At 41.9% G+C, this 27898-nt stretch overlaps 1 protein-coding gene across 1 annotated transcript; it reads left to right on the top strand.

The window, feature by feature from the left end:
* The first annotated feature begins 13 nt into the window (after positions 1-13).
* Positions 14-27492, top strand: PANK2 (pantothenate kinase 2). Its single transcript, XM_070587913.1, is given in 9 exon segments — positions 14-304; positions 307-356; positions 358-871; positions 13394-13746; positions 16950-17203; positions 18252-18428; positions 21241-21364; positions 22914-23039; positions 26413-27492. Coding segments are annotated over 9 exon segments (1818 nt in total). The 5' UTR covers positions 14-135; the 3' UTR covers positions 26464-27492.
* The last annotated feature ends 406 nt before the right edge of the window (positions 27493-27898 follow it).

Below are 27898 nucleotides of genomic sequence, written 5' to 3'. Positions count from 1 at the left end.
ACGGCAGCGGAGGAACCGGGCCGAGGGACAAAGGCTAAGGTCAGCCGCAGTTCAAGACCATCTGTCTGCCAACGACTGGCGGCCGGACGCTGCGAGGGCACTGCTGGCCTGGAGGAGGGCGCGAGCCAGGAGAGGATGGGACGCAGCAGGGGGACGACACTCGGGCGCGCGGAGGCGTCCCGGGAGAGTTCTGGGGCCCGAGGCTCCGGCCTGTCCATCCGGGCAGGCGGATGTGGAGGGAGATGGGGACACGGGCCCCTCCACCCACGCGTCCATTGGGCGGCGCCGCCATCACTCTCTGGCCAGAACACCGCCTTCTCCTCCGCCGAGCACGGATCCCCTCCCCCGCCACTCTCCGCACCGCCCCGGCTTGGGAGCCTCTCATTGGACGGAGGGGCGGTCGATCCGCCTCGAGTCCGGTAGCTGATTGGACACCAGGCCTTCGGGCCGCCCCCGGCCTGCTTGGATTGGCTTGCTGCGCGTTGGCGCAACGGAAGAGGCGGCCCGCCGAGGGTGCGCTTCTGATCGGGCTGGACGGCCGCGGAGGCAGCGACGAGGGGTTCGGCGCTGGGGGGCTGGCTCGGGCGGCAGCGGTGGCTGCTGCGGATGGGAACGGGACGGCTCGGCGCGCCCATGGAACACCACGGCAGGGCCGCCGCCACCTCCGACTCATCGGCCCGGGAGCCGGCGCCCAGGGGGCCCGATGGGCGGCGGCGGGAGCCGCTGCGGCGCCGGGCGAGCAGCGCGTCGGCGCCCGCCGTTGGGGCCTCGGCCTTGGCGGACAGCGTAAGGCGGGAGCGGCCCGGCTCCTACAGCGGCGCTACCTCGGTCTCCCGCCAGCGCGTCGAAAGCCTCCGGAAGAAGCGGCCGCGTAAGTGCCCGGCGGGGCGTCCGAGCGGCTCGCCCTGCCCCCTTCCGGCCGGGCCGCCGTTTTTCCCGCGCGCCGGCGCAGGCACAGTGCCCCCGCACGGTGGTCCCAGGTTGGTGCGTGGGCTGGCACCCGGCTGGCGGCCTCGGGTCCAAACGCGGGGGTTTTGGGGTTCGGCCCCCGCCCGGCCCTCTCGCGCCGTGGTCTGCGCTTCCCGGTGGTCGGAATGGAGGGCCTTTCCCCAGGACCCTTCCTCCCTCTTTTTAGCTCCTTGGGCGTTCTTTGCTCGAGAGTCACATGATTTTATCCCCGAGAAGCCCTCTTTTGATTCATTTCCACCGCCCCTCTCTCCTCCTCCCCAAGCCTTTGAATCCCCAGTGTCTCTTTCCCGTGGGTTTCCAAAGAGCTGCGCTCCAAGACGTTAAACCCTTTCTATCTGGAGATTTCGGGCCTCCTGGAAAATGGTTAACTGCCCCCTGAGTTGTTGCAGGCCTAAAACTGGATTCTCTGTTCTCTGCACTCGGCTTTGGCTGCTTTTCTTCCCGTGGGAATTCGGGTCATCTCTCCCCCAGATTTCTCCTCTCTTTTCTGTCTATTTGCTGATGCTCACGATTCAGGACCGGAGAGCGTTCTGGGCGTTTTGGCTTTTTCTTTTGAGGGAACCTCGCCTAGGGAGTTGCACACGCTCTTTCCAGAGAATCGGTTTCTCCATTTTATCATCAGATTTCTTTTTCTGTGTTGTGATCTGGTCCAAATAGTTTCTCCCCTTTACAGGTCTTCAGGTCCTCTGTCTGGAAGTATCGGCTCTTGATGCTCTGTATGAGCTTTACAATATTGTGACATCTTACATACGGTTAGACTTTTTTTTGTTCTTGTTGCCAAGTTCGTATTTCGGGAAGTCATCTTGTTTTAAATGCAGATCATGAGAGTGAGAGAAAGTGTGTGAGGTCTTTATTGGGTAGTCTTGTACCTCAGCCCAAACACCCAGTTGCTTTAGCCTTATCTTCTGTGATTTGGATGATTAAATACTAAATGTAACCCTATTTTGCTATGAAAAGTTTGGGAGTTTTCAATTCTTTGGTTTTTTCCTATCTTCTTGAAAGAGATTTGGAAAACAGATTATCCACTCTCGACCTATACCATTTTTAGAGTCAGTTGTCTGATTTGTGTTTTATTTGAGAAGCACCTCATGTTTAAGCGGTGCAAAACATTTATTTCTTTATGGTTTTGTACTCCATCCTTACAGGCGGATGTAAATTCTAGAGATGCAGCAAATAAGATTCTCAGCCATCGAGTCAGCTGTTTGTTGCTGATGGCCACAGAGATTCTAAATAAGTATTGTAGTTTGGGTGTTTGCACGAGGCAGGCACTGTTTTTAAAATTATTTTAATTTTTAAGTTTTTTTTTCAGGTACTCGTCTAAGAGCTTTAATAACTCATTAGCCCTCATATCTCTGAGGTAGGTGGTAGTATTCCATTTTGTAGATGGGAAAACTGGGGCACATTTGCCTAGTGACGAATGGCTAGTGTGCGGTGGACTAGAAGTGTAAACTCAGGCATTCTAGCTTCATAGCCCCTGCTCTTGAGCTCTGTGCCTTACTGCATTATGTCCTATTAGCTCTTTCTTCATTGCTGTAAGATGAAGCATAGTCACTATCATCTTTTGTGTTTAAGGCTCTCTTACTTGAGCTGAAAATTTCTAGCTACTGTGGAAGTACTTCCAAATTTTGAGTATAAAAATGACCTTGAGAGTTAAAAATGCAGACTCTGGGTCCAGTTCTCTCTTTTTTGAATCAGAATCTGGAGAGGGTTCTAAGAAGCTGCATTTTTAACAAGCTCCTCCTATCATTCAGATATAGGTGACTCAGACTACTCTGAAAAACACTGGTTTAGACTGTCTGGGAGGTGGTGGTGGTGTATAACGGGGTTTTGAAACATCTTTTGAGGAACTAACAAATATTCATGGTGTAGGATTTATTTTTTTGTTTTGGTGTCTGGTGTTTGTTATGGTCCCCTTCCTTGTTTTCTCTGACTGACTGATAAATCATGAAAAGCCATCTCTCAGGTAATGAGACCTGCTAAAGAAATAAACAAGGTATTGTTCTTTCATTTGCTCTTTGCGTACTGTCCAGGGGTGCACCTGTGAGGTGGAGAGGCAGTGTGTAGACTGCTGAGCCCTCCAAGAATGTACTTTGGTTTTAACTTGGAGAGAATTCAATAAAGACTACATCTCTTTATATTTATTGATGGGAGAGTTGGGTGTGGCGTGGTACCACCTTTCTTTTGAGGCTAGAAACCTTATTCTGACATTATTACACTACTTGTCTAAAGGTAGAAGACTACTTGTCGTTTGAATGTAGAAGGAACTATTCAGTTATCTTAGGAATTCTTGTGGGCCCCAGTCCTGTTCTGCTGTACTTCTTCCCTGGAGCAGTATGATTCCCAAACTTGTCCCCATCTCACACTTTTTTTTATTTTTTTATTTTTAAAGATTTTATTTTTTTCCTTTTTTCTCCCCCAACCCCCCGGTACATAGCCGTATATTCTTCGTTGTGGGTCCTTCTAGTTGTGGCATGTGGGACGCTGCCCCAGTGTGGTTTGATGAGCAGTGCCATGTCTGTGCCCAGGATTCGAACCAACGAAACACTGGGCCGCCTGCAGCAGAGCGCGCGAACTTAACCAGTCGGCCACGGGGCCAGTCCCCCAATCTCAGACTTAATGCATCACAGTCATTAGGGATGAGGCTAGCCCTGTGTTCTAAGAAGTTCTTCAGAAGTTTTAGATTAGGTGGAATATGCCTCAGAGGACTGAGAGAAATACCAAAGATTGGTTTAAATGGTGGAAACAAAGATGCTAATGATGGTAACATAGTGCTTACTTCTTTGTGTTAGACACTACACCAGATATTTCATAAACATCTCTTTTAAGTCTCACAATCACCCTGTGAGGTAGGTGTTTTTTATCCCCAGTTTCCTGATGAGGAAACAGGCTCAGGGAAATTGTCCTTTTGTCCAAGGGCATATAGTGAGTTCGTAATGGAGCTGTGTTTTGATTCTGGGTGTCTGACTTCAGACCCAGTGTTCTTGACCTTCCCCATTCTGGTTAGGGGAAGGTACGTTCAGTATAATTCAGAGTAGTGGTTCTTACGTGGAATCGCTTAGAAGCTTAAAAAAAAAAAACTCAGGTCTGCAAAGGGGTTTAAGAACGTGCATCTTTTAATTTTTAAAATTTTATTGAGGCATGATTACATATAGTGGCCTTTTTTGTTTTTTAAAAGATTGGTACTGAGCTAACAACTGTTGCCAATCTTTTTTTTTTCTTTTCTGCTTTTTCTCCCCAAATCCCCCAGTACATAGTTGTATATTTTAGTTGTAGGTCCTTCTAGTTGTGGCACGTGGGACGCCGCCTCAGCATGGCCTGATGAGCAGTGCCACGTCCACGCCCAGGATCTGAACTGGCGAAACCCTGGGCGGCTGAGGCAAAGCACGCGAACTTAACCACTTGGCCATGGGGCTGGCCAGGACATTTTTGACAAATGAATACACGCAGGTGACAAGAGAACATACATTTTAAGCAAGGACCGCAGATGTGCAGGAGGTATGGGAACCCTGGGATCGTAATTCTCCATGGCATGTGGGTGACAAGCTGGATTTTGAAGGTGACTCCCAGCCATGTAGCACGCCAGGGAGATCTTTGGGACGTGCTGATTTTGGACTCATGCCAATCATAGAATACCTTTAACCTCCATTAGTCTAGAAAATAAAACTTTTGTTTGTAGCTTGACCATCCTAACCTAGAAAATGGATTGCTTTCTCTTGGCTTTCAGGGGAGTGTCGGTGTTGGCAGAATGGAACTGGCGCTGGAGCCCTTTATCAGGTGCAGTGTTTCACATCTTCAGTTAGGGAATTGGGAAGGGCTGCCCACTAGGAGCTCAGGGAAAAAGTAGATTTCTGTTGCTTTGTACCCATTCTTGAGAGATGGAATGGGAGAGGATGCTTTTTAAGCTATTGTTATATCATCTTTAAATCTAAATGAAATCAAAGTAAATATGGGCCCTCATTTAGGAGGTATAACAAATATAAAGCATTAAGCAGGACCTAAAAATAGTCCAATTATGTAGCTGTGTAAAATGGTACAGTATATTATTTTAGGGTCCAATGTATGAATCATGAATTTAGATAATATGATTGTTCAGTGTTGGTATCCCTGCCCTCTATTTATCTGGGGAACAATAAGCAAGAAGAGATGTATGCTATTAAAAATATTTTGCTTCAGCACGTGTTAAAAGGAGAGAGAGTGAACAAGATAATAGACTGTAGGCTGTTGGAGAGGACTTCAGTAGGCAGTGAAAAGAATAGCTATTTTGATTGATCGTTTAAAAGAGCGATGATGGGGCTGGCCCCATGGCCGAGTGGTTAAGTTCGCGCTCTCCGATTCAGCGGCCCAGGGTTTGGATCCTGGGCGCGGACATGGCACTACTCAGTAGGTCACGTTGAGGCAGTGTCCCACATGCCACAACTAGAAGGACCCACAACAAAAAAAATATGCAACTGTGTATTGGGGGGATCTGGGGAGAAAAAAAGCAGGAAAAAAAAAAAAGATTGGCAGCAGTTGTTAGCTCAGGTGCCAATCTTCAAAAAAAAGAAAAGAGTGATGCTGTTCTTGGGGGTAAATTTATAACCTCGTGATCATTTTTCAGGTTCATAACTTGGGGTATCTTTATCTTCACACACTGTTCTTTCTCAGTTTATGTTCTTTCTCAGTTTAGTCAGTGAGACTGACTAGGATGTAAAAACACTTTTCTAAATACAGTCATGCCTCACTTAACAACGGGGATTTCTTCTGAGAAACTCATCATTAGGCAATCTTGTCGTTATGCGAACATCATAGAGTGTACTTACAGAAACCTAGATGGTATAGCCTAACTACACACGTAGGCTATATGGCACTAATCTTATGGGACCACCATCATGTATGTGGTCCATTGTTGACTAAAGTGTTGTTATGTGATGCATGACTGTAATGGCTTAAAGTTTAGTTTCTTTTTTTTTTTCTTTAAAGTTTTTATTTTTTTTCCTTTTCCCCCCCAAAGCCCCCCAGTACATAGTTGTGTATTCTTCGTTGTGGGTTCTTCTAGTTGTGGCATGTGGGACGTTGCCTCAGTGTGGTTTGATGAGCGGTGCCATGTCCGCGCCCAGATTCCAACCAACGAAACACTGGGCCGCCTGCAGCGGAGCGCATGAACTTAACCACTCGGCCATGGGGCCAGCCCCTTAAAGTTTAGTTTCTAAAAGTGAAAGCATCTTGCAGTTTTTTAGTAGTCTGTTAGGTTTTCTATGTTTATATTTTTTTCTCCTTTTTTTTTTTGAGGAAGGTTAGCCCTGAGCTAACATCTGCTGCCAATCCTCCTCTTTTTGCTGAGGAAGCCTGGCCCAGAGCTAACATCTGTGCCCATCTTCCTCTACTTTATATGTGGGACGCCTACTGCAGTAAGGCTTGCCAAGCGGTGCTGTCTGTGCCCAGGATCTGAACTGGCGAAACCCTGGGCTGCCAAAGCAGAGTGCAAACTTAACCACTCTGCTATGGGGCTGGCCTCAGAGTTTGTAATATCTTAACCACATATGGTTTGATAAGATGTAGTTCATAATGTTAAAATTGAGCATACTCTTATAAACCGTATATTTCCCATTGGAAAGTATTTCACTTGTTGATTCCTGTTATGAGAGAGACATTGTGCTAATGATGATTTTACATAAATAATCTGTGAGGGAGGGTTTAAATTCTTTGTAGAAATTGTCCTAAGTCAAGTATAGATTGTCTAGACTGAGTACCTTGGAGGTCTTAATATCAGGAAATGTGCTAAGGGCTTCAAACAGACTAAAATATCTGAAAATTAATGGAAAGACTCACTAATTAGAAGTGGTAAACAGGTTTCCTTTGGTGAGATGGGAGGAATGTGATGGTATAGCAAAGTTCCTTTTTCCATGACTTCCCACCAGAAACACATAGTGTTTTAAATAAGAATTAGAAGGCTTATTCCAGTATTCATTATGTTATAGTATACAGGGTGGTCTCACAGTCAGTGGTAGGCATCTAAGCCCCTTTGGACAGGCTAAATGTTTAGAAATAACAGAGTTGTAGGGCTGAGACATTTGCCTCAGCCATTATCAGAGAGCATGTGTCTAATGGACCTTCCATGCCTCTCACTGCCCCCTAATTCTTGGATACATAGATGGTTGGATCAGTAGTATGAGAAAAATCCAAAAACCATTAAAGGCTATAACAAGGATATGAACTGAGCTATTCTCTTTGCTTAAGGCTCCTTATTTTTCCTTATATGTTGTCGATCCTCTTTATTTACTTAAAAAGTATGTGAATTTTATTGAACTGCTTTTTAATTTTATTTTCTTATCAACCCAAGAATATGTGTTCTGTGCTCCTACGTTTGTATAAATACTTGTTAAGAGATACTTGTTAAAGGATTTAAGAAATCTGGGTTTGAGTCTCACCTCTTCCTCTTCTTGCCTGTGACCATGGGCTCTTTTGCCCTTCAGTTTCTTAATCTGTAAAGTGGGATGATTATAGAATTTACCTTATATGGTTATTGTAAACCTTAAACAAACTCATCAGTAAAGTGCCTAATATAATGCTTGGCTGTTAACAGATGGTCTTTGAAAACAATGGCCATATACTAATGTTTCAATTTTATAATCCAAGGAAAGGGGAGTAAGGCTTAATTTGCTTTCAGCTTTAGAAGATCTTCCACTGGTCTTAGATATATCCAGATCTTCAGATTCCAGTCCTCTTGATGTGATATGTTTGTTGGTAGAGTGCTGTCTCTCTCCTCTTTTCTATCCACAAGGTTGGCATCATCCTAAAGTTGATGGTTAAAGAATGGTGCCACTAGTAGGAAAATAGGAATTGAATCTCCTTGCTTCGATCATATCTAGCACTGTTGCTTTCTGAAGAGTGAAGAAACTTCTCTTATCTTCTAAATGCCAGGGACAGACTTCATGAATCATGCCAGGTTAGGTTAGGTGGTCACTGGGAATGGAATTTTTTTTGGTGTGAAAACATCAGGACCGTCCCTAGGGCTGAGGTGGAATGGTTGCTGGGGAGTCAGCCACAGTGTTTTTAGAATTGCATTGACATTGTTAGATTAACGTGGGGAGAATTGACATTTATTAGTATTTAATTTTCCTTGCTGGAACAGGATGCATCTTCCCATTGCTGTGTCTTTCAGTACACCATTTTAATAGCGATCATACATATTTAGTATTAGATTTATTTCTAAATATTTTATGGCTTTTGTTATACATGACATTTTTTCATGTGATTTTCTTGTTGGGTTTTGCTTATTAAATAGGAAAAGCTATTGGTATTTGTATATTTTTTTGTATCCAAATACTTATGAAAATTTTTTTATTCTGTTGGTTTGATTCTCTTAGTTTTTATTTTTTGGAATCTACTGAGATAATCATGATTTTTCTCCTTCAATTTACTGATGTAAGCAAGCCTCATTAATTGGAATTTCTAATGTGAAAACCATCCTTGCATTCCTGAGGAGACTGTTGGCCATGGCCAACATCCATGTGTTACACGTATTGCACAACTGGATTCTCCTGTTTAACGATTTAATGTTTTTGCATTTGTGTTGTGAGATACTTTTCTAGTTTTGATATCAGGTTAGAATGACTTGGGAATCTTTAGATTTTTCTGTGCCCAGAAGCTCTTAAAGGTTTGCCTGGAAACTGTTAGGGCTTGGTGCTTTTTCGTTGTTGTTTGGGTGGTAGACCTTTGACCTTTTAAAAAAATTTTTCAGTTCTTTTATTTCTGTGTTTTCTACTTAATTTTGAGCCACTTTTTGTACTTTTTTTTCTAGCTAATCCTCTGTTTAGTGTACATTTTAAACTTATTGTTATAAAATTGTATATTAGCTTATTTGTACAGTCTCTGGTTTTGTACTCTTTCATCTTTTTTTTCTTTTAAGAAAAGCTACATCTTCTCTTTTTTTCTTGGATACATGTACCAAAAATTTGTCTGTTTTAGTAGCTTTTTCAAAGCCTGATTTTTTTTTTTTTTGGTGAGGAAGATTTGCTCTAACACCCTCCTCTTTTTTTGCTGGAGGAATGTTAGCCCTGAGCTAACATTTGTGCCAGTCTTCCTCTATTTTGTATGTGGGTTGCCACGACAGCATGGCTGATGAGTGGTGTAGATCTGCACCTGGGTTCCAAACCCCCAAACCCAGGCCACTGAAGTGGAGCGCACCAGACTTAACCAGCATGCCATGGGACCAGCCCCCAGCACCTGATTTTATTGATCACCTCTGTTGTGGCTTTGTTCACATGATGATGTTTTTCTAATTTTGTGACATCTTGCTTTCATCTTTAATAACTTCTGCTTATTTTGAGTCTGTTTTGTTCTTTTTCTAGCATTTCAAATTGTATGAGACATTTCCTTTTATTCAGGCTTTCTTGTTGAATACATTTGATAAACATTTTAGGTTAGAAATTTCCATTTGAGTGCCATCTTGGGTGTATCCTATTGGTTTTGATATATAGTGTTCTTATTGTCATTTTAAAATAAATTTTGTTTTGATTTCCTCTTTAATCTCAGAGTAATAGAAGTGGGTTTAAAAATTTCCAGGTGGATAATGCGTTTTTTTGGTCCATTGGCTTAGCTTCTAATTTTGAGGTGTTGTGGAAAGTAAATGTGGTTTGTTTTTGTTCTTTGGAATTTGAGGTTCTTGAAGCTAGTGCCATTAATTTTTGTGAAGGATTATGGGTATTTGAGAGGAAAGTGTATTTGGTTTTTTGATACAAAGTTATTTGTATTTAATAGATCCACCTTATTAGCTGTGATATTCAAATCATATGTATGCCTTTATTGTGTGTGTGTGCAAATTTCTGAGACCTGTGTCATTTCACACTGATTTTTAGACTTGTCAGTTTCTCCTTGTTTTTAATGTTTTTTGAAGTATGTGTCAGGATCATATCAATTACGCTTTTTAATGCATATGACAATTCTTTTTCTTTTCTTTCTTTTTTTTCCTTTTAGAAAGATTAGCCCTTAGCTAACATCTGCCGCCAGTACTCTTTTTTGCTGAGGAAGACTGGCCCTGAGTTAACATCCATGCCCATCTTCCTCTCCTTTATATGTGGGACTCCTGCCACAGTATGGCTTGAGGTGTACCTGGGATCCGAACTGGTGAACCCTGGGGCACTGAAGTGGAATGTGGGAACTTAACCACTGTGCCACCAGGCTGGCCCCTCTTTTTTTTTTCTTTCCTTTGGTAAGGAAGATTCACCCTGAGCTAACATCTGTTGCTAATCCTCCTCTTTATTTTTCACTTGAGGAAAATTAGCCCTGAGCTAATATCCATGCTAATTTTCCTCTACTTTGTATTTGGGATGCCTCCACAGCATGGCTGATGAGTGGAGTAGGCCTGCACTTGGATCGGAACCTGCGAACCCAGGCTGCCGAAGCAGAGCACATGGAACTTACTTGGCCATGGGGCTGGCCAGGACCATTTCTTTTTGTCCCCTTTTAATGCTTTTTGTTTGTTTGAGTTCTCTTTAGTCTGCTAGTATCGTATTTGCTTTCTTTTAACATTTGCTTGATACAGTGGAGTAACATTGTCCAGGCATTTATTTTGTTTAACCGAATTCAACTATATAAATGTGGCAAATCAGTTAAATAAATGGTGCCAGTGATTCTTCCCATTGATTTGGTCAGTGAATATATAATTTCAAGTAAGTGTGGGTATGAGAGTTGTGAATCTTATTTCCTTGGTAGATCACTGTTTGGAGGGGCACCTCTCATAGTTGTGAGCCTAATAGCCCCTATTAAATGCAACGCCGGTCTTGAAGCCCAAGGTTTGACTCTTACTACACCATGGTTCCTAAATGTAAGTCCGCTGCTGTGTCTGATGTGTCAGTCTCCAGTGAGTGCTTGAGATGTGGGTATGAGTACCTTTGTCTGAATGCCGTTTTCATCTTAAAGCTAGCAGCAATTCCTTATGATGGGACTCTGTTGTGGGTGTTTTACCATTTATTTACCTTCAATCTACTGAATTATCTTGTTTTAGACACATCTTTTTATATCAGCATAAAGTTGAACTTCCTCTTCAATCTGGAAGAGAAATTTGACCTGTTTGTGACTACTGATATGTTTACATTCATTCCTGTCATTTTTCGTTTTGTGTTTACCATTCTTATTTTCCTCTTTGTTTTTGAACTGATTTTTTTTTTCCTAGTTGTTCGAAGGTCATATGTTCATTTTTCTCTTCTTCTGGAGTTACATGTAAATTTTTAACACGTTTAAACCATCACTTCTTTATTCTTGTGTGGGATTAACCAGATCTATATCTTCCTTTCCCCAACTAGACAGAAATGCTCCTTGCTTTCCCCTCCCTTTCCTGTCTGTTCCCTCTTCGACTTCATTTGTTGAAATCATGGAAGTGTTTTGGTTCCAGATTGCTTATTTTTCTAGAAGTCGGCATATATTACTTCCTTTGTTTATCATTGTTTCTTACAGCTCCTATCTTCTTGAATCCTTTTTAAATTGAAGTGCATCGACTTACTATTTCAGAGGTCTTAGAGTAGTAAACGTTGAGCTGTTTCATGTGTGAAAGTTTCTTTTGCATTCCACTTGAAAGATGATTCAGCTGAATATGAATTTCAAAATCTTTTTCCTTATAACTTTGAAGTTAGTGCTCCATTGTCTTCTAGCATCTGTGTTGTCGATGAAAAGTCCCATTTTACCTTTACATGATTTATGTGTCTTTGTAGGAATTGACTTTTTTCCTTTGTAAGTTTTTAGGATTTCCTGAAATTTCAATAGGATGGGTCTGAGTCTCCCCTTTCTCCACTAATTGATTCTTTTTAACACTTAGTGGGTCTTTCAAGCCAATGGTTCGTGTTCTCCATCCCCCATCTCCCACAGAAAATTTCTAGAACTCACATAAGATAGATATTGGACTTTCTGGTTCTATATTCTGTATATCTACCTTGTCTTAATACTCCACAGGCATCTTGGGAGAATTCTGTTTCCTTTTCCATTTGTTTTTTCTGTGCGCATTTTTGTTGTCAAATGTATCTGTTGAGCTTTATTTTGGAAGTCAGTCTTTCTCTTTTATAAAAATGTCTTTATTGAGATATAATTTATGTACAATAAACTGCATCCTTTTGAAGTGTACAGTTCTATGCATTTTGACAGATATATACACCCACGAATCTCCTCCCTTGCCCCCAACGATCAAGATTTGAGTTACCACGGAAAGTTTTCTCCTGTCCCTGTGCAATCCTTCCCTCCTTCCCTCCCCCATGGTATGATCTGCGTTTTATCAGATGCAAAATGATTAGTTTCCTTTTTCTGGAGTTTCATATAAATGGAATGTTTTATGCCATTTTATGTGGAATTGCTGTTGTCTTGTCAGTGGATGCAGTGTCTGTTTACCTGTCAGGATGAATTGTAGGGGAGAGATGGGATATATGGCCAGATATAGGGGCTCCCCATTTCTTCTAGGTAACAGCAGCTAGGTGGGTGCCATTCTGATTCTTGGGCTCAAGTGTCTGTGCTCAGTGAAGACTTTCCCTCTATGGGAGTGGAGGTGGGATGTGGTTCTCAGTAGACGGAAGTGGCTGGCCTGTCCCGTTGCACCAAATGTATTTCCCCACAGATCACCCGTGACTGCTTCTGTTTCCCCACGGCAGCAACCACTATCTACAGCTTGGATAGAGTGCCTCTGTGCTCCCCCCACCCTTGTAGCTGCTCCCAGTTTTTTTAAGCATTCCTCTTTTGAGGGTTCTGAATAGTTGTTGCCTCCATCAACCTAGTTCTGCTGATAGTATCGCTTCTTGTTTCCCAGAATTATTTTAGAAAATAACATAATCTGTAACTGTAGTCATTTTTAGATTTAGGGTGGGAAGGGATGGCATGTATGTCTGTGCAGTCCATCTTGATCCAATCTCCTGAAGCCATTTTTTGGGAAAGATTTTTTGGAAACATATATTTTGGAACATCTGTTCTGTTGAAGTCCATTGAAACTTTCTTTTAGGATGTCAGGTTTTGAGAGAAATTGACCGCTGGAGCTTATATGTACTTAGGTTTGGGAATTTCCTCTATTCTCGTTTGAGTAGAAAACTAGAACTTTGAAAATTCTCAACGTTTCTTTTTTAAGCCCATGGAAAGGATGAAGATTTTCATTCTCAGTCTTCTTTTTTCAGAGCTGAGGTTCATGGGTAGTCATTTTATTGTTTTTTGTTATTTCATAGTGTAGTGTGGGCAGTATAAGAGGGTTGGGTTGGCTCAGTGTTCTGGTGCTTTTGTTTTTGAACTTTGTAGTTTCTTTTTTTTTTTTAAGATGTGCTTCCAAATCAGACAGAATCATATTTCTTCTCCCAAAAACCTTTTTCTTTATGTAGTCCTTGGAAACGTCAGGGTATGAAATAAGTTGCTGATCTACTAAGTATAAGTTTAATTTTCATAAAAAAGCTGCTTCTGACTTTTTTCTCTTCCTCTTTAGTTTTTCCATGGTTTGGCTTGGATATTGGTGGAACGTTGGTCAAGCTGGTTTATTTTGAACCCAAAGACATCACTGCTGAAGAAGAAGAGGAAGAAGTGGAAAGTCTTAAAAGCATTCGGAAGTACCTGACCTCCAATGTGGCTTATGGGTCCACGGGCATTCGGGACGTGCACCTGGAGCTGAAGGACCTGACTCTGTGTGGACGCAAAGGCAATCTGCACTTTATACGCTTTCCCACCCATGACATGCCTGCTTTTATTCAAATGGGCAGAGATAAAAACTTCTCGAGTCTCCACACTGTCTTTTGTGCTACTGGAGGTGGAGCGTACAAATTTGAGCAGGATTTTCGCACAGTATGCATTTTTTAGCTTATATACGATTTATGGTAATCTGATTGTTAAAAGTAATACCAATAGCAAATGGTGGAATCATTTCCATCTCTAATGGAATTTGAAATTTCTTGAGTCACATTAAGATTAAATATAAATTAATGATAGTTAGGAGTTAGCCATGGAGACATTGTCGTATAGTTTACTTTTTGCCCAGTTCAGATGAGTTGATGAGAATCAGAACCACTAAAAGCATAGATAGCATTCTATTGTTCTTTGAGTATGAAAAAACAGTGAATCTGTGATAAGCAGAGTAAGGAACTACCTGTGGGGAACAACATCATTAAATCTTGAACAATGAGATTGAAAAATAATTTTTAAAAATTAGTGTCATTTCGTGTCATAAAATTGTTTCCAGTTTCGTCTACCACATAATTTCTCTTGTCCCCCTCAGTTGTTTCTTGGCAAGTTTACTAATTAAAAAAACAAGGAACTCAGGTCCAAAGCAGTGGTTTCAGACCTCAGGGTTAGTAGGAGATGGTCCACAGCAGAACCTCCTTTCCTCAAGTGCCTGCTGATGTGTTCTGTGCTGCACACTTGTTACAAGTCTGTGGATCATGTCTGGACACTAGCTGTGCCCACAGGCACTTGGTTTTGTCTTCATTCAGTGAACACGGCAAGACCTTGAGGCTGGGTCCTTTGAGGGTGGATGTGGGGGTAGGTGAGGGGGTTGACAAGTGAATTGGCTAGGACTCAGACCCTTAGGGTGCAGTATAGATTTAAAATAGCTCCACTGACCATGTTTTTAATGCCACCAATGAGAATATTGTTCCAAATATTCTGCCTTTGCCTGTTAGTCTGCATCCCCCACCCCAACCCATGTGTCATTGTATGGTTTGTGACCTTGTCCTCCTCCTCTGTCCTCTGTCTCCTGATTTTCTCCCATAACTGACCATAATCATAACATAAAATTGACATGAATTTTTCAACAAGGTTTTATACTCTGTTCTTGGATTTCTCTTGGTCGTTGGTTTTCAGTGGTTTCTTTTCCTATAAGTAAAGGGGGAGGTAGGCGGAGAGGAGGTTCCCCTCTTCTGTGAAAGCCTCATAGTGACCTCTGGATCACAGCTGAGAGGTAGAGGAGAAAACCTCTCTATTTTCAGGACTCATGTGGAACATACTTGAAAACCATTCAGGCTATTACCAGAGGTTCAGTGTCGTGTGGTAATCCAAGGAGAGGGTGCCTTAGGAGTTGGTTCTTAGGCTGTTGGGGTTTCTGATTTGTGTGCACCAGTGATGTCCTTGAAAACTATCAAATGAAATGCCTATCAAATCCTGTTTGTGCATTAGGAGTGACTAATATTTAATAAACCACAGTGAGATATTTTTAAAAATAATTGAGTTTAGGGGCTGGCCCTGTGGCTGAGTGGTTAAGTTGACGCGCTCCGCTGCAGGCGGCCCAGTGTTTCATTGGTTCGAATCCTGGGCGCAGACATGGCACTGCTCATCAAACCACGCTGAGGCAGTGTGCCACATACCACAACTAGAAGGACCCACAATGAAGAATATACAACTGTGTACTGGGGGGCTTTGGGGAGAAAAAGGAAAAAATAAAATATTTAAAAAAATAAGAAAAAAAAATAGTTGAGTTTACACTGTTTCTTTTTTAATGTGAATGAGATTTCCTCACATTATATTGAGTTTGCTTGTTGTTGCAAAACCTACATTCTGAGTAACTTGAGTTAGTGAAATTACCTGTGCATTCAGGCATCTCACTATAGCAGATAGGCTGGGATTCATTAGGAATAATAGCACAGCAGAACACTTCAGGATAACGTGAATTATGGGACGAATAAAAGGAGATACTGGTGTGACATACAATGACAGAAAATTATGTTGATTCCAATAGGCCACCAGTGTAAAACGATTTGACTTAGAAATGAAAATGCTGGCACTTGAGATTCAAGTGTCGGGAAGTGGGTATTGAATTCGTTGTGGCAGGGAGGGCATCAGCAGATGAAGTAAGGACAGTGATGAACACTTCAAGTGCTTGGGTTTGATCAGAGGAGTAACTTAATAGTCTTAATTAGGGATTAATTAAGGATTAAGACGAAGTTATCTGTTAACTTCTGTCTCTGCTGTGGATCAGAATAAATTGTAAATGTAATCAAACAGGAGTTGAATTAAAGGGGGAGAACTTGCAGGGCTAAACTCGGCTGTAAAGAGAAGTAGGTGCTTTAGGGGGTTGGGGCATCTTTACATTTGTCACATATATTGAATATACGTGCTTGTAAATGTTCACATGGGTTAGAAGTTCAGAGAGTAAAGCTTGGAAGTTTCTTTATATCATTGCTCCAGGGTCAGTACTGTTAAAAGTTTGTCTATCTGTTTAGTTTTTCTGTGCATGACTGTGTATGACATATACGTGTGCATATAAACATGGTTTTAAAAATAGGCGAATTAGATCGGATTGCATAAAATGTTTCTCAGCTTGCTTTTTTGACTAAAGAATGTCTTGGAGTTCTTCGCACTTCAATGCTAAATTGAATGAAGATCCTATCCTTTTCATTCTTAATTACTATACAGTGTTCCATAATATGAATAATAATTTAATCATTCCTTTATTAATTATTTAAATGGAATTAAGTTGATAATGTTTTAAATTTTGATACTTCTAAAATCCTCCCTTCTTCAGAGGCTGTAACCAGTTGAGATAGTGAAAAATCTTAGCTTCTCATTGGACACTTTCAGCCCTTTGGCTTCAGGCATTTAATAATACAGTGTGGCCTCCTTTGGTTGCTCCATAGCCTTGAATGGGGTCTTCCGGAAGGCAGATGTCAGAGTCCTTGCAGCTCCCGCTACGTGTCCCCAGGTGCTTGGATTTCTTGGAGTCTGCTTTCTGACAGGGCTGTGAGCTCAGCTCCGTTCCCGCCTCATGGGCCCTGTGAGCAGACATTGCGTTTTCTGTTTGGGTTTCTGGCACATTTCTCCAGCTGCTGCAGTGCTTTGTGGCTGGAGTGTATTTGGGTCTGTGGGACTAGGAGTCTGTCTTGTCAGCCCATCCCTGTGTTTTTTGTCCCCAGATCTATTCTGTAAAGCATGCATAAAAAATACACATCGTGAGCACTTTTATGGTTTGTTTAATGTAGAAGGATGCCTTATTAAATGAGGTTTTTATTTCTGTTTGGCTTGTTGAAAAATCTGAATACATTTTTATTTCATTACAGATAGGTGATCTTCAGCTTTGCAAGCTTGATGAACTAGATTGCTTAGTAAAAGGAATTTTATACATTGACTCAGTTGGATTCAATGGACGGTCACAATGCTATTACTTTGAAAACCCTGCTGATTCTGAAAAATGTCAGAAGTTACCGTTTGATTTGAAAAATCCATACCCTCTGCTTCTGGTGAACATTGGCTCTGGGGTTAGCATCTTAGCGGTATATTCCAAAGATAATTACAAGCGGGTCACGGGTACCAGGTAGGTCTTTTATATAAAGGTCATTGTTTATTCTTGAAATCATAATGGGTTAAAACTGAGTTTTCAGGTATTGCATATAAGTACACCTTCAAGAACCTGTTAAAATTGTGTGGAAGGTATAAATTTTTTCTGGGATTATGCAGACAGATGTTTTCTCTTTGAAAATTCTAATTTCATGACCTACTTTTATTTAATTTCTATTGCTCAGTACTTCATTACCATAGTTTCATAAAATATCAGCAGATTCATTGAGTCCATGGTCCTGCCCTCAGATAGTGTATGGTGTGCGTATACCATAAAGTAACCAAAGCTACTAGGTAACATCTATAAGGAAAAGGCAAGGCAAGATCCCAGCTTTGAAACTGGCCTAGATTTTATATTACATGTACACACACGCACAGCAAGGGGCTGGTGTGAGATCTGGAAGTTGAGATACTGAGCAATAGAAAAGTGATTGGGAGAGGGTGGTCTGAAAGGAGAATTAGATGGCAGATGAGAATGAATATGTTTTAGTTTAAAGATCAGAGATCACTTTAGGAAAAACAAGGAGCTGGGGATTGGGATAAACAAGTTTTTTCAAAACAGGTGTGAGTTAAAGAATGAGGAGTAATTTTGGGGGAGAAAACACATTAATGGAGGAGTTCTGGTGGGGTCGGGGGCTGCTGAGCCAGGGTGACAAGCTGCCTGGATGAGGATGACTCCGGGCATGGGCTTGGAGAGAGCAAGAGAGGAGGTGCCAGCATGGCCCTGGGTGCGTCGGGCTGCTCTGCCCCTGGGGCTGCTTGTACTCAGCAGATGACCAGACTGCGTAGGGAGGTGGGCCCTGTGTTTTGCCACTTTGCTTGTTGGCTCACATCTCTGTATTATTAAGGTGTCTCTTAGGCACCCGTTTTTGTCTTTCAAATACTTGTCCTACCAGTGGCATCTGCATGATTGGGTTCAGGCTAGAGTGGATTGATACATGAACATAGTTTTGAGTTCATAAATATTACTTTCCTATTCTTATTTTAAAAAATGTTATAATACTATATTGTTTGTTTTTAATCAGTCTTGGAGGAGGAACTTTTTTTGGTCTCTGCTGTCTTCTTACTGGCTGTACCACTTTTGAAGAAGCTCTTGAAATGGCATCTCGTGGTGATAGCACCAAAGTGGATAAACTAGTGCGAGACATTTATGGAGGGGACTATGAGAGGTTTGGACTGCCAGGCTGGGCTGTGGCTTCAAGGTAAGGGGTCGTGTGTGTTCTCAGAAATAAAGGAATAAAATATAAAATATTTTTCCTTTTAAACAGCTTTACATACTATGAAGTCACATGTTTAAAGTGTATAACATAATGACTTCTAGTGTATTTACAGAGTTGTGCAACCATCACCAGGATCACTTGCAGAAGATTTTCATCATCCCAGAAGAAATCATCTGTCTATTAGCCGTCATTCCCCATTCCCCCACCCCTAGGCCCTGGTAAACACTAATCTATTTTCTGTCTCTTTAGATTTGCCTATTCTGAACACTTCATATAAATGGTATCATACAATATGTGATTTTTGTGACTGGCTTCTTTCACTTAGCATAATGTTTTCAAGGTTCATCCATGTTGTAGCATGAATCAGTACTTTGTTCTTTTTCACTGCTGAATAATATTCCATTGTGTGGATATACAACCTTTTATTTATCCATTTATCAGTTGGTAAACGTTTGGGTTGTTTGAACTTTTTGGTTATTGCGAATAATGCTGCTATGAGCATTCACGTACAAGTCTTTGTGTGGACATGTGTTTTTAATTCTCTTGGGTATATACGTAGGAGTAGAATTGCTGGATCATATGGCAACTCTGTGTCTAATCTTTTGAGGAACTACCAGACTGTCTTCCAAACCGGCTGTACCATTTCACAATCCCCCCAGCAATATATAAGGGTTTAAATTTCCTTACATCCTTGCCAATGCCTGTTATTGTCTGTCTTTTTGGTTGTAACTGCTTTAATAGGTGTACAGTAATCTCATTATGGTTTTGATTTGCATTTCCCTAATGACTAATGACGTTGAACATCTTTTTGTGTACTTATTGGTTGTCTACCTATCTGCTTTGGAAAAATGTCTGGTCAAGTCTTTTGTTCATTTTTTAGTTATCTTTTTATTATTGAGTTGTAGGAATTTTTATGTGTTCTGGATACAAGTCCTTTGTCAGATATGTAATTTGCAAATATTTTCTCCCGTTCCCTTGGTTGTCTTTTGACTTCCTTGATAGTGTCCTTTGCAGCATAGAAGTCTTAAATTTTTATGAAGTCCATCTTATCTGTTGTCTCTTTCATAATTTGTGCTTTTGGTGTGACGTGTAAGAAATCATTGCCTAACCTAAGATCATGAAGATTTGCTTCTGTATTTTCTTCTAAGAGTTTTTTTTCTTTTTAAGGAAGATTGGCCCTGAGCTAACATCCGCTACTAATCCTCCTCTTTTTGCTGAGGAAGATTGGCCCTTAGCTAACATCTGTGCCCATCTTCCTCTATTTGATATGTGGCACACCTACCACAGCATGGCTTCATAAGCAGATTGTAGGTCCGTGCCCATGATCCGAATCAGTGAACCCTGGGCTGCCCAAGTGGAGTATGCAAACTTAAATGCTACGCCACTGGGCCAGCCCCCATCTTCTAAGAGTTTTATCGTTTTAGCTCTTACATTTAGGTCTGTGATCCATTTTGAGTTAATTTTTGTATATGGTGTGAGGTAGAGGTCCAAATTCATTCTTTTGCGTATGGATATACAGTTCTCCCAGCACCATTTCTTGAATAGACTGTTCTTTCCCCATTGGATTCTCTTGGCCCTTTGGTTGAAAATCAGTTGACCATAAATGTATGGGTTTATTTCTGGACTCTCAGTTCTGTTCCATTGATCTAAACGTATGATTATCATTATGCCAACCATGCTACATTGATTACTTTAGCTTTGTACTAAGTTTTGAAATTCGGAAGTGTGAATCTTCTAGCTTGTTCTTCAAGATTGTTTTGGCTGGTCAGAGTCCCTTGACTTTCCATATGAATTTTAGGATCAAGCTGGTCAATATCTGCAAAGAAAGGTGACAGATTTTGGTAGGGGTTATGTTGAATGTGTATATCATTTTGGGGAGTACTGCATCTTAACATTATTGTCTTCTGATCCAAGAAGTTGGAGTCTCTTTCCACTGATTTAGATCTTTGCTTTCTTTCACCAATGTTGTGTAGTTTTCAGTGTACAAGTGTTACACTTTTGTTAAATATATCCCTGAGCATTTTATTCTCTTTGATGCTACTGTAAATGGAATTGTTTTCTTAAGTTTGTTTCCAGACTGTTTGGAAAAACAGTTGTTTTTTGTGTATTGGGGCATGTGGGTTTTAATAATAGAAAAGGCACTCATAGATACGTGCTTGTTTACTAATTGTAGGCACTTTGTAAATGCTGTAGATTTTATTTTCTATGTGTACAGCATTGCCTCACTGGTAATAACTTCCTTTTCTGATTGGTTGGGTTTCTGTTCTGATCACGGTTGTTAACGTAGCCTTTCTGCTGGTCAGCTACTTTGAAGTGCTTCTAGGGAAATCTGCAACTCTGAAGTAGTTTACTCGACTCAGCTGTCTGCACTTTGCTCTGATAAGCAGCTTACCAGCTGTGGAAGTGACATTCGGCTGAGTGGAACAGCTGTGCAGTGGGGCTGCGGCGCTAACAGAGGTGTCTTCCTGGACCTTTCCCTGGTCTCAGAAGGCTCAGTGGTGCCTTACAGTGGATCTGATGAGATCCTACTGAATGTTCAAACTATCTGGTAGTAAGGTTAGATTTCAGTGGAAACCACAGGGAAAACTATTTGCTCATTCAGAACGCTTGAGGGTTCTCTTTGAAGCTGCATTTCTTTCTCTTCGAGCAGATGCTCTGTTATTTTGTAATAAAAAGTTTGAAGATTTGAACACTGTCGCCCTACAAGGTCACTTTTATCTTAGTAAAGTACCATTCAAATTCTGTTGAGCTGTATTGCCTTTGGTTAAGCAACTTTTTTCTTTTTCCATCACAGCTTTGGAAACATGATGAGCAAGGAGAAGCGAGAGGCCGTCAGTAAAGAGGACCTCGCCAGAGCGACTTTGATCACCATCACCAACAACATTGGCTCAATAGCAAGAATGTGTGCCCTTAATGAAGTAAGGGAACATGGGTTTCTTTAGTTGCTCTGAGGAAAATACGGAACTTACTAAGTAGGCCCCACCTTGTGTACAACATGTGTCTTCTTCAGAGAGTGCCTAAATGTAGTCATATGTAGTAGAGTTTCTTTCATTGACGAAGTTCATACTCTTCACATGTGGATTAATCTTACTGAAGATAAACACTGCTACTATCTAGAAGTAGAGGAAGGTAGGAAGGTAGCCAGTGTACCAGATGACGGGACTATTGGGTGGTGGTGATGGATAGCGATGCTGAATCTAGACTCCGTGCTCATCATGGGGCTGTTGAGTCCCTGGGAAGGAATCCAGAGGAAGTCTCTGAAGCTGGGAGAAGACTGAGCGGGCCGAGGAGTGACCCCCGTCTGCCCCCTCCACCGCAGCAGAGCTGTGTCTTCGTGCTTTCAGCTTCTTTACAGTGCTGCCTTGTAGCATTCAGGTCAAGCAGCATTGTACAGGGCTATGAAAGAACCAAGAATGGCCGTCCGCTGGGTAGCCAGTTGGTGCAGCTTTATAGCTTATCCTATTTATACATGTTTGTTTAAAATTATTCTTTTAAATAGATAATACAGGCATGTGGCTTAAAAATGAAACCTCAAAAAGTATGAAAGGATTGTCTCATTGTTAAAAAGATACTGTATCAGCATCAGTAATTAAAAAGAATCTTCATTTGAATATGTTAACAGTACTCTTTTCTTTATTGCATGTTCCCTTTCCTGTGCCAGTGTATTTTAAGATTTTAGTTGGTGTATGTACCATTTCATATTTTTACTTAAATGTAAATTTGATGGCTGTATATTTGATTTCTTTTCACATCATAAGTCATTCACATAGAGCTGGGCATTTGGTTGCTTGCCAGTGATAGCTCTGTGCTAAAGTGTTTTTAAGTGTGAAGCTATTCCTTGGTTGAATTTTATTCTTGATAAGGAACTTACTCAGGAGTGAGACTCTCATCTAAAGAATATGACCGTGCTTATGAATCCTGACTGGTATTGCCAAGGTGCTTTGCACAAGGGCTGCGCCAGTTCAGATCATCTTTAACAAGGAATGAATGGGTCAGTTTTACCACAGCTTGACTAACTTGGTGGGTGGAACTTCAGTTAGTTGTTTTGCTAACTTTTAATATGTCTAAAATTTTACTTACTTTGATCAGTAGTGAGGTTGAATTTTTTTCTGTGGTATTTCTTGTATAATTTGCCTATTTGTGTCACTTTCCTTCTTTGAATTTGGTCTTACTATCTTTTTTCACTTATCTGTATGAAACTTATTTAATAGTTATTATTTGTCATATTTAATACAAATGTTGTTCCTAATTTGTTTTCTTCTGTGACATTTTCTGGCATGCTTTGAAGTGGGTCAGAGTTGTGTGGGGATCAAATTTACATAGCCCTGGATCAGCTGGATTAAATGTAAACACTTTTTTTTGATCAGCAGTGCTAAAAACTATGCACATGGTGCTCTGTTTGGGGTAGCTTTTACGAGAGAACAGAAATTAAGATGAAAACTAATTGCCTTTTTTTGATGTGCTCAGAACATTAACCAGGTGATATTTGTTGGAAATTTCTTGAGAATTAATACGATCGCTATGCGGCTTTTGGCATATGCTTTGGATTATTGGTCCAAGGGACAGTTGAAAGCACTTTTTTCGGAACATGAGGTAAGTGGGTTTCTTGTGGTATGTGACATATATAACAGGCGTGCAGTTCACACTTTTTGGCACTTGGAATAGAGGTGAAATGGGCGCAGCACTTCTTTTTTTTTTTTTTAAGATTTTCTTTTTCCTTTTTCTCCCAAAGCCCCCTGGTACATAGGTGTACTTTTAGTTGTGGGTCCTTCTAGTTGTGGCATGAGGGATGCCGCCTCAGCATGGCTTGATGAGCGGTGGCATGTCCGTGCCCAGGATCTGAACTGGTGAAACCCTGGGCCGCTGAAGCAGAATGTGTGAACTTAACCCCTTGGCCATGGGGCGGCCCCTCAGTGCTTCTTAATTATTTTCATAATTGTGTGGTATGGGGTTTAACATTGATTGTAATGTTCAAAAGCTATTTCTTTCTTGATTTAATGCAGGGTAGATTTTTGGTTCATTTGTGAGCTTCAGCAATTTTAAAGAAAAAAGTCTTGAAGAACATTCAGCTGTATTTCTGATGCCATATTCTTTTCTGAGCCATTCTGTATGTTTTTCCCATTGTGCTTTGTAAGTGCACTTACTCTGGGCTCTGCTTTTTTCATTTTTTGATGTCAGTTTTTATGTATTGATATAGTTCATTTAAGATGTATGTTCTAAAAACAAATAGATCAGTAAAAAACATTCCGGGACTAGAACCACGCTATGACAAGAACTTACACCTAGACAGACTAGGAATGACAAATAGAAAAGAATCATTGAATTCTCCACCTGAGAGCGTGTTTCCGAAAGTGCCTTTCCGTTTTTCCAGTTTAGGGGAAGAATAGAATCAGAGCTCTGGAAGGGGCTCTCTTTCCTCCTTGGTTGTGGGGCAGTTGAACTATTTCAAGTTTTGTTGGATTTTCGATAGTGTTATCATGAACATCTTTCAGTGTGCATATTTACTTTAACAGTGTTTTTATGAATTGACGTAAATCAAAGTAGGATTCTAAGTGCTATAAAGAAAGATTGCTTTTTCCTTTAAAGTTGCACTTTGGTTTTCCTTTTAAGTTGCTTGAGTTCACAGTTAAAACCCAGACTGCACAAATTCCCCATATCCAAAACCTTAAAGTTTGTCATCTAACTTTTCTTTTTACTTCTACTGTTATTACTAAATTGGCACTCAGTTATCAAGTTTCTTACACCTTTTATATACATCTTGCCTTTTGTGATCTTTGACTTGTTTTATTTTGCTTTATATTAGAATAAAAAGAAACTCTGTGTAGTGTTGTATTTTAGTATAACTTTGCTCCTGCTGAATTTCTCCTCTTGTCGAACCTTTTCCTAGGCAGAACATAGAGGTCAATTTCTTAGGCTACCTTTTTTTTTTTAAATTTGTATCTTCATATCGTAACAGTTATAATATGAACCCTTCATGAAATTTTGTTCTTAGATTTTGCCATTCTTATTGCCTGCTGACTTCATTTTCCTCTCTAGTTGGCCCTGCTGGTCCATTTGCCTCTGTTTTCCATTTACATTAGGCCTTTGACTCTAGTGTTGATTTCTGCATTTGTGGAACTTTGATTATTTTAGGCCAAATCTTGATATATTCTCCTGCCTCACATAGTTATAGTCAGTTTAACCATTGATGTGAAAGCTTTGTGTGGATTTTTCTCAAGCTTTTCTCTTTCATCCTTCTCTCAGACTAGCACTTTGTAGCTTGTCATAGCCTCTATTTTGTACTTGATAGTAGGTTTTGGGTCTTCAGTGGAACTCAATATAATGGTTAAGTTTATCTCTTCCTTTTTTGTTGTAAAATGAAACACAGGTGTAGAAAACCACATAAAGTGTATAGCTATTAGAAAATGAACACCCTTGAGTCTGTCCTCTGACTGTGGCTGGGGATTCCTGATTGCTGAGTCTTCCTCAGCTGTGTCTCTCCTACAGTTTCTGGCCTCTTCTCATAACACAGATCTGTGTGACTGCCTGTTTTTTTGTTTTTGTTTTTTTTTTTTTGAGGAAGATTAGCTCTGAGCTAACATCTGCTGCTAATCCTCCTCTTTTTGCTGAGGAAGACTGGCCCTGAGCTAACATCCATGACCATCTTCCTCTCCTTTATACGTGGGACGCCTGCCACAGCATGGCTTGCCAAGCGGTGCCATGTCCGCACCCGAGATCCGAACCGGCAAACCCCGGGCCGCCGAAGCAGAACGTGCTCACTTAACTGCTGCATCACCGGGTGGCCCCAGTGACTGCCTGTTTTTGAAAACCAAGAATAGAGTGAAAGGTCTGGCTTCAGCCTCTCTGTTGTGTGGCCCCGTGTTTCTTGGAGAAACTTTTGGGAAATAAAGTGGACCTTAGTTATTTATGATATTGCAGAGACTGTAGTGCGTTCTTCTGAGCCCACAAGCAAGGCTTTCAGGATCTTTCCATATTCTTTTCTCAGTCATTTCTGTCTGTCTTAAAGTACTTTACTGTCCAGTCTTATCCTTTGGAGACTGATGCCTCTGTATCATTGTAGGAATCCTCTCAGATTCCTGCTGGCAGTCTTTTTCTGCCACTGAGGATTTTGTCTCATTTTCTCTTATATTTAATCCTTGTTTTTGGGTTAGCATGTCTTGGTTTTTGGTTCCTGGTTGCATTTGACCTTGACTGGTTACTTGTGGAGATGGTCTGCATTGGCCTCTTCAGCTGCTGTTGCGGTCTCATGCCTGTGCCCTCTGCCAGTGCTTCCCTGACCGCCACCCTGTGCTGGCTCCAGACATCCAGTTACTTCCTGGGTGCGGCTGCTCGGCTGCCTGGGGTGCCTCAGCCTGGCACATTCTGTATGGAAGCCCCCTCCTTGCTGTCCACATCTCTTGTTCCTATGTCCCTGTTCTCAGGGGTGGTATCACCAGACGCATGGAAGGGACCTAAATCTTCCGGCTGCCCTCAGCCCCTTCTTGCTCTCCGTTCCACCCCCAGCCCAGTCAGGCCCCCGTCCTCTGTGACCTTCCCACTCCCCCGCTTCTCCTGCTTCGATGCACTTCATGTTCCATCTCCCCTTTATTGTTTAGTTGTCTGGAAGTGCTCCAGGCCTCTGCTGGTTCTCACCATCTCATTCCCTGGGAGACAGCCCAGGTACCGTCTCTTCCCAGAGGTACCTGGGCCGCTGCAGGCCTCATGGCACCTGTAGCTCCTGCTGTGCGTTTTGATCTGACAGGCCAAAGTCTTGTCGTCTTGTTGTATATCCAACCCTCCTCTCCAGCCCTGGAGCTCCTCACAGCTTCTCTGCTCCCAGGCTGGCCTCGGGCTGAGCAAAATAGGTGCTCAGGAAATGGGTGTCAGGAACTAAGCAGTGTTGGCTTTAACACTAGTAATCATATCTATGGTAATTTAAATAATTCTAGGGAAAATTGCTCTTATTTTTCATGTATTTTTTTTTCAGGGTTATTTTGGAGCCGTTGGAGCACTCCTTGAGCTGTTGAAGATCCCCTGATCGTTACCTGGGGAGGGGTTCCTGGAACCTTCCACAATGGGATCTGTGGACTTTTGTTTTTTAAGAGACTCAGTTTTATAATTGTGTGCTGCCTGAATCAAAGCAAGAAAGGACAAGTGTATTTTTTTTAAGTCATCAAGATAAATCCTTAAAAATTCAATCTAAACTAGTAACCAGTAAGGAAAGATGCATATAAAAAGTGGACCACGTCCGTGGCAGTGGGGACTTGCTGTATTTCACTTGCTCTTCAGTATAGCTTTGTTAAACCTGCGTGTATTTTGAAATTCAGCATCACTCACTGGAGCCACTTGAGGGGAGAGCTGTTCTGTGTTCCGCTGACTGTAGTTTTGTGTCCTGTTGAACTTGCTAAATATAAGGCGAGCTGCTGTGTGTTACCATCTAGCCGCAGTTTCGTCCATATGGCCTTGGAGATCATCTGTGCATTAACTCTGCTGTCATTTAGCCTTTGTGTGAACCTTTGTAAAAACATGTTTTATTTCAAGGTTCTGCGAACTGAATTGTGCAGGTTAATTCTGTACCTGTAACTTTGACAATTGAGCAGCTTTTGGAAGGGCAGTTCTGGGTCACTTTACACTGTAAATCCTGGAAAGGTCTGTTTGGAAAGACAGGACTTCTCCCCAGGGCAGAATTTTCTCAGGTAGTGGGGGGATTCTTGACCTGATGGAAGTAAGCTGGTACGAAAAGCACAATCTGGAAGACTAAAACCAGACAAAAAGGGCTGCTGGAGTGGACGTCTTTTCAGGGAACGGGGAGAATCTGGTTATACTTTCAGGCCAGTAGAAAGCGAGGAGTTGAGATGGGTACTGATTAACTCGTGGGGAGCAGGGCGGGTTCTCGCGAGAGCCTTCCTCTCCCACTTCTGGTCTTCCTACCTGCCGGAAACTGCCTGGTCTGAAAAGGCTGCTTTGAGGAGAGAGGTTTATAGATGGAGTCTTGGTAGAGAGTGACTTTGAACCTCCTCTTTCTGCTGTGCAGAATAATTGATGTAAAAAAAACCTTCCCCTTGGAGATAGAGCAACGTTTGTCTTATTTTGTGTATTGTTTGGTGCCTGCCTCACTGTTGAAGGCAGTGAAGGGTTTGTATAAAGCAGCCTTTGAAATAGAAGGAAACCCTAAGGCTTCCAGCCTCCTGGCGCCGCTTGGTTTCAGGCGAAGCGCGGACACCAGACCTGCAGGGAAGGTTCCAAGGGAGGAAGGGCGCAGGAGGGGCTGGGGGCACAGCGCGCCACTCCTAGGTCGGCTCGGCTCCCTCGACGCCTGCGCTGGGGGCCGCGTGGGGGCAGCAGAGGCGCGTGGCCTAGGCTGCCTTCCAGGAAGGGAGCGGCCATTTCCCGAGGGCGATCGCAGGCGCTTTTGGGCTGTGGGTCCTGCTGGCCTTGCGCAGGCCGCAGAGCTGGAGGGAGGCTGGGGGGAT

This window comes from Equus przewalskii, chromosome 21 (genome assembly GCF_037783145.1).
Source record: "Equus przewalskii isolate Varuska chromosome 21, EquPr2, whole genome shotgun sequence".
Taxonomy (NCBI): domain Eukaryota; kingdom Metazoa; phylum Chordata; class Mammalia; order Perissodactyla; family Equidae; genus Equus; species Equus przewalskii.
This window is presented reverse-complemented; position numbering and strand designations above follow the sequence as displayed.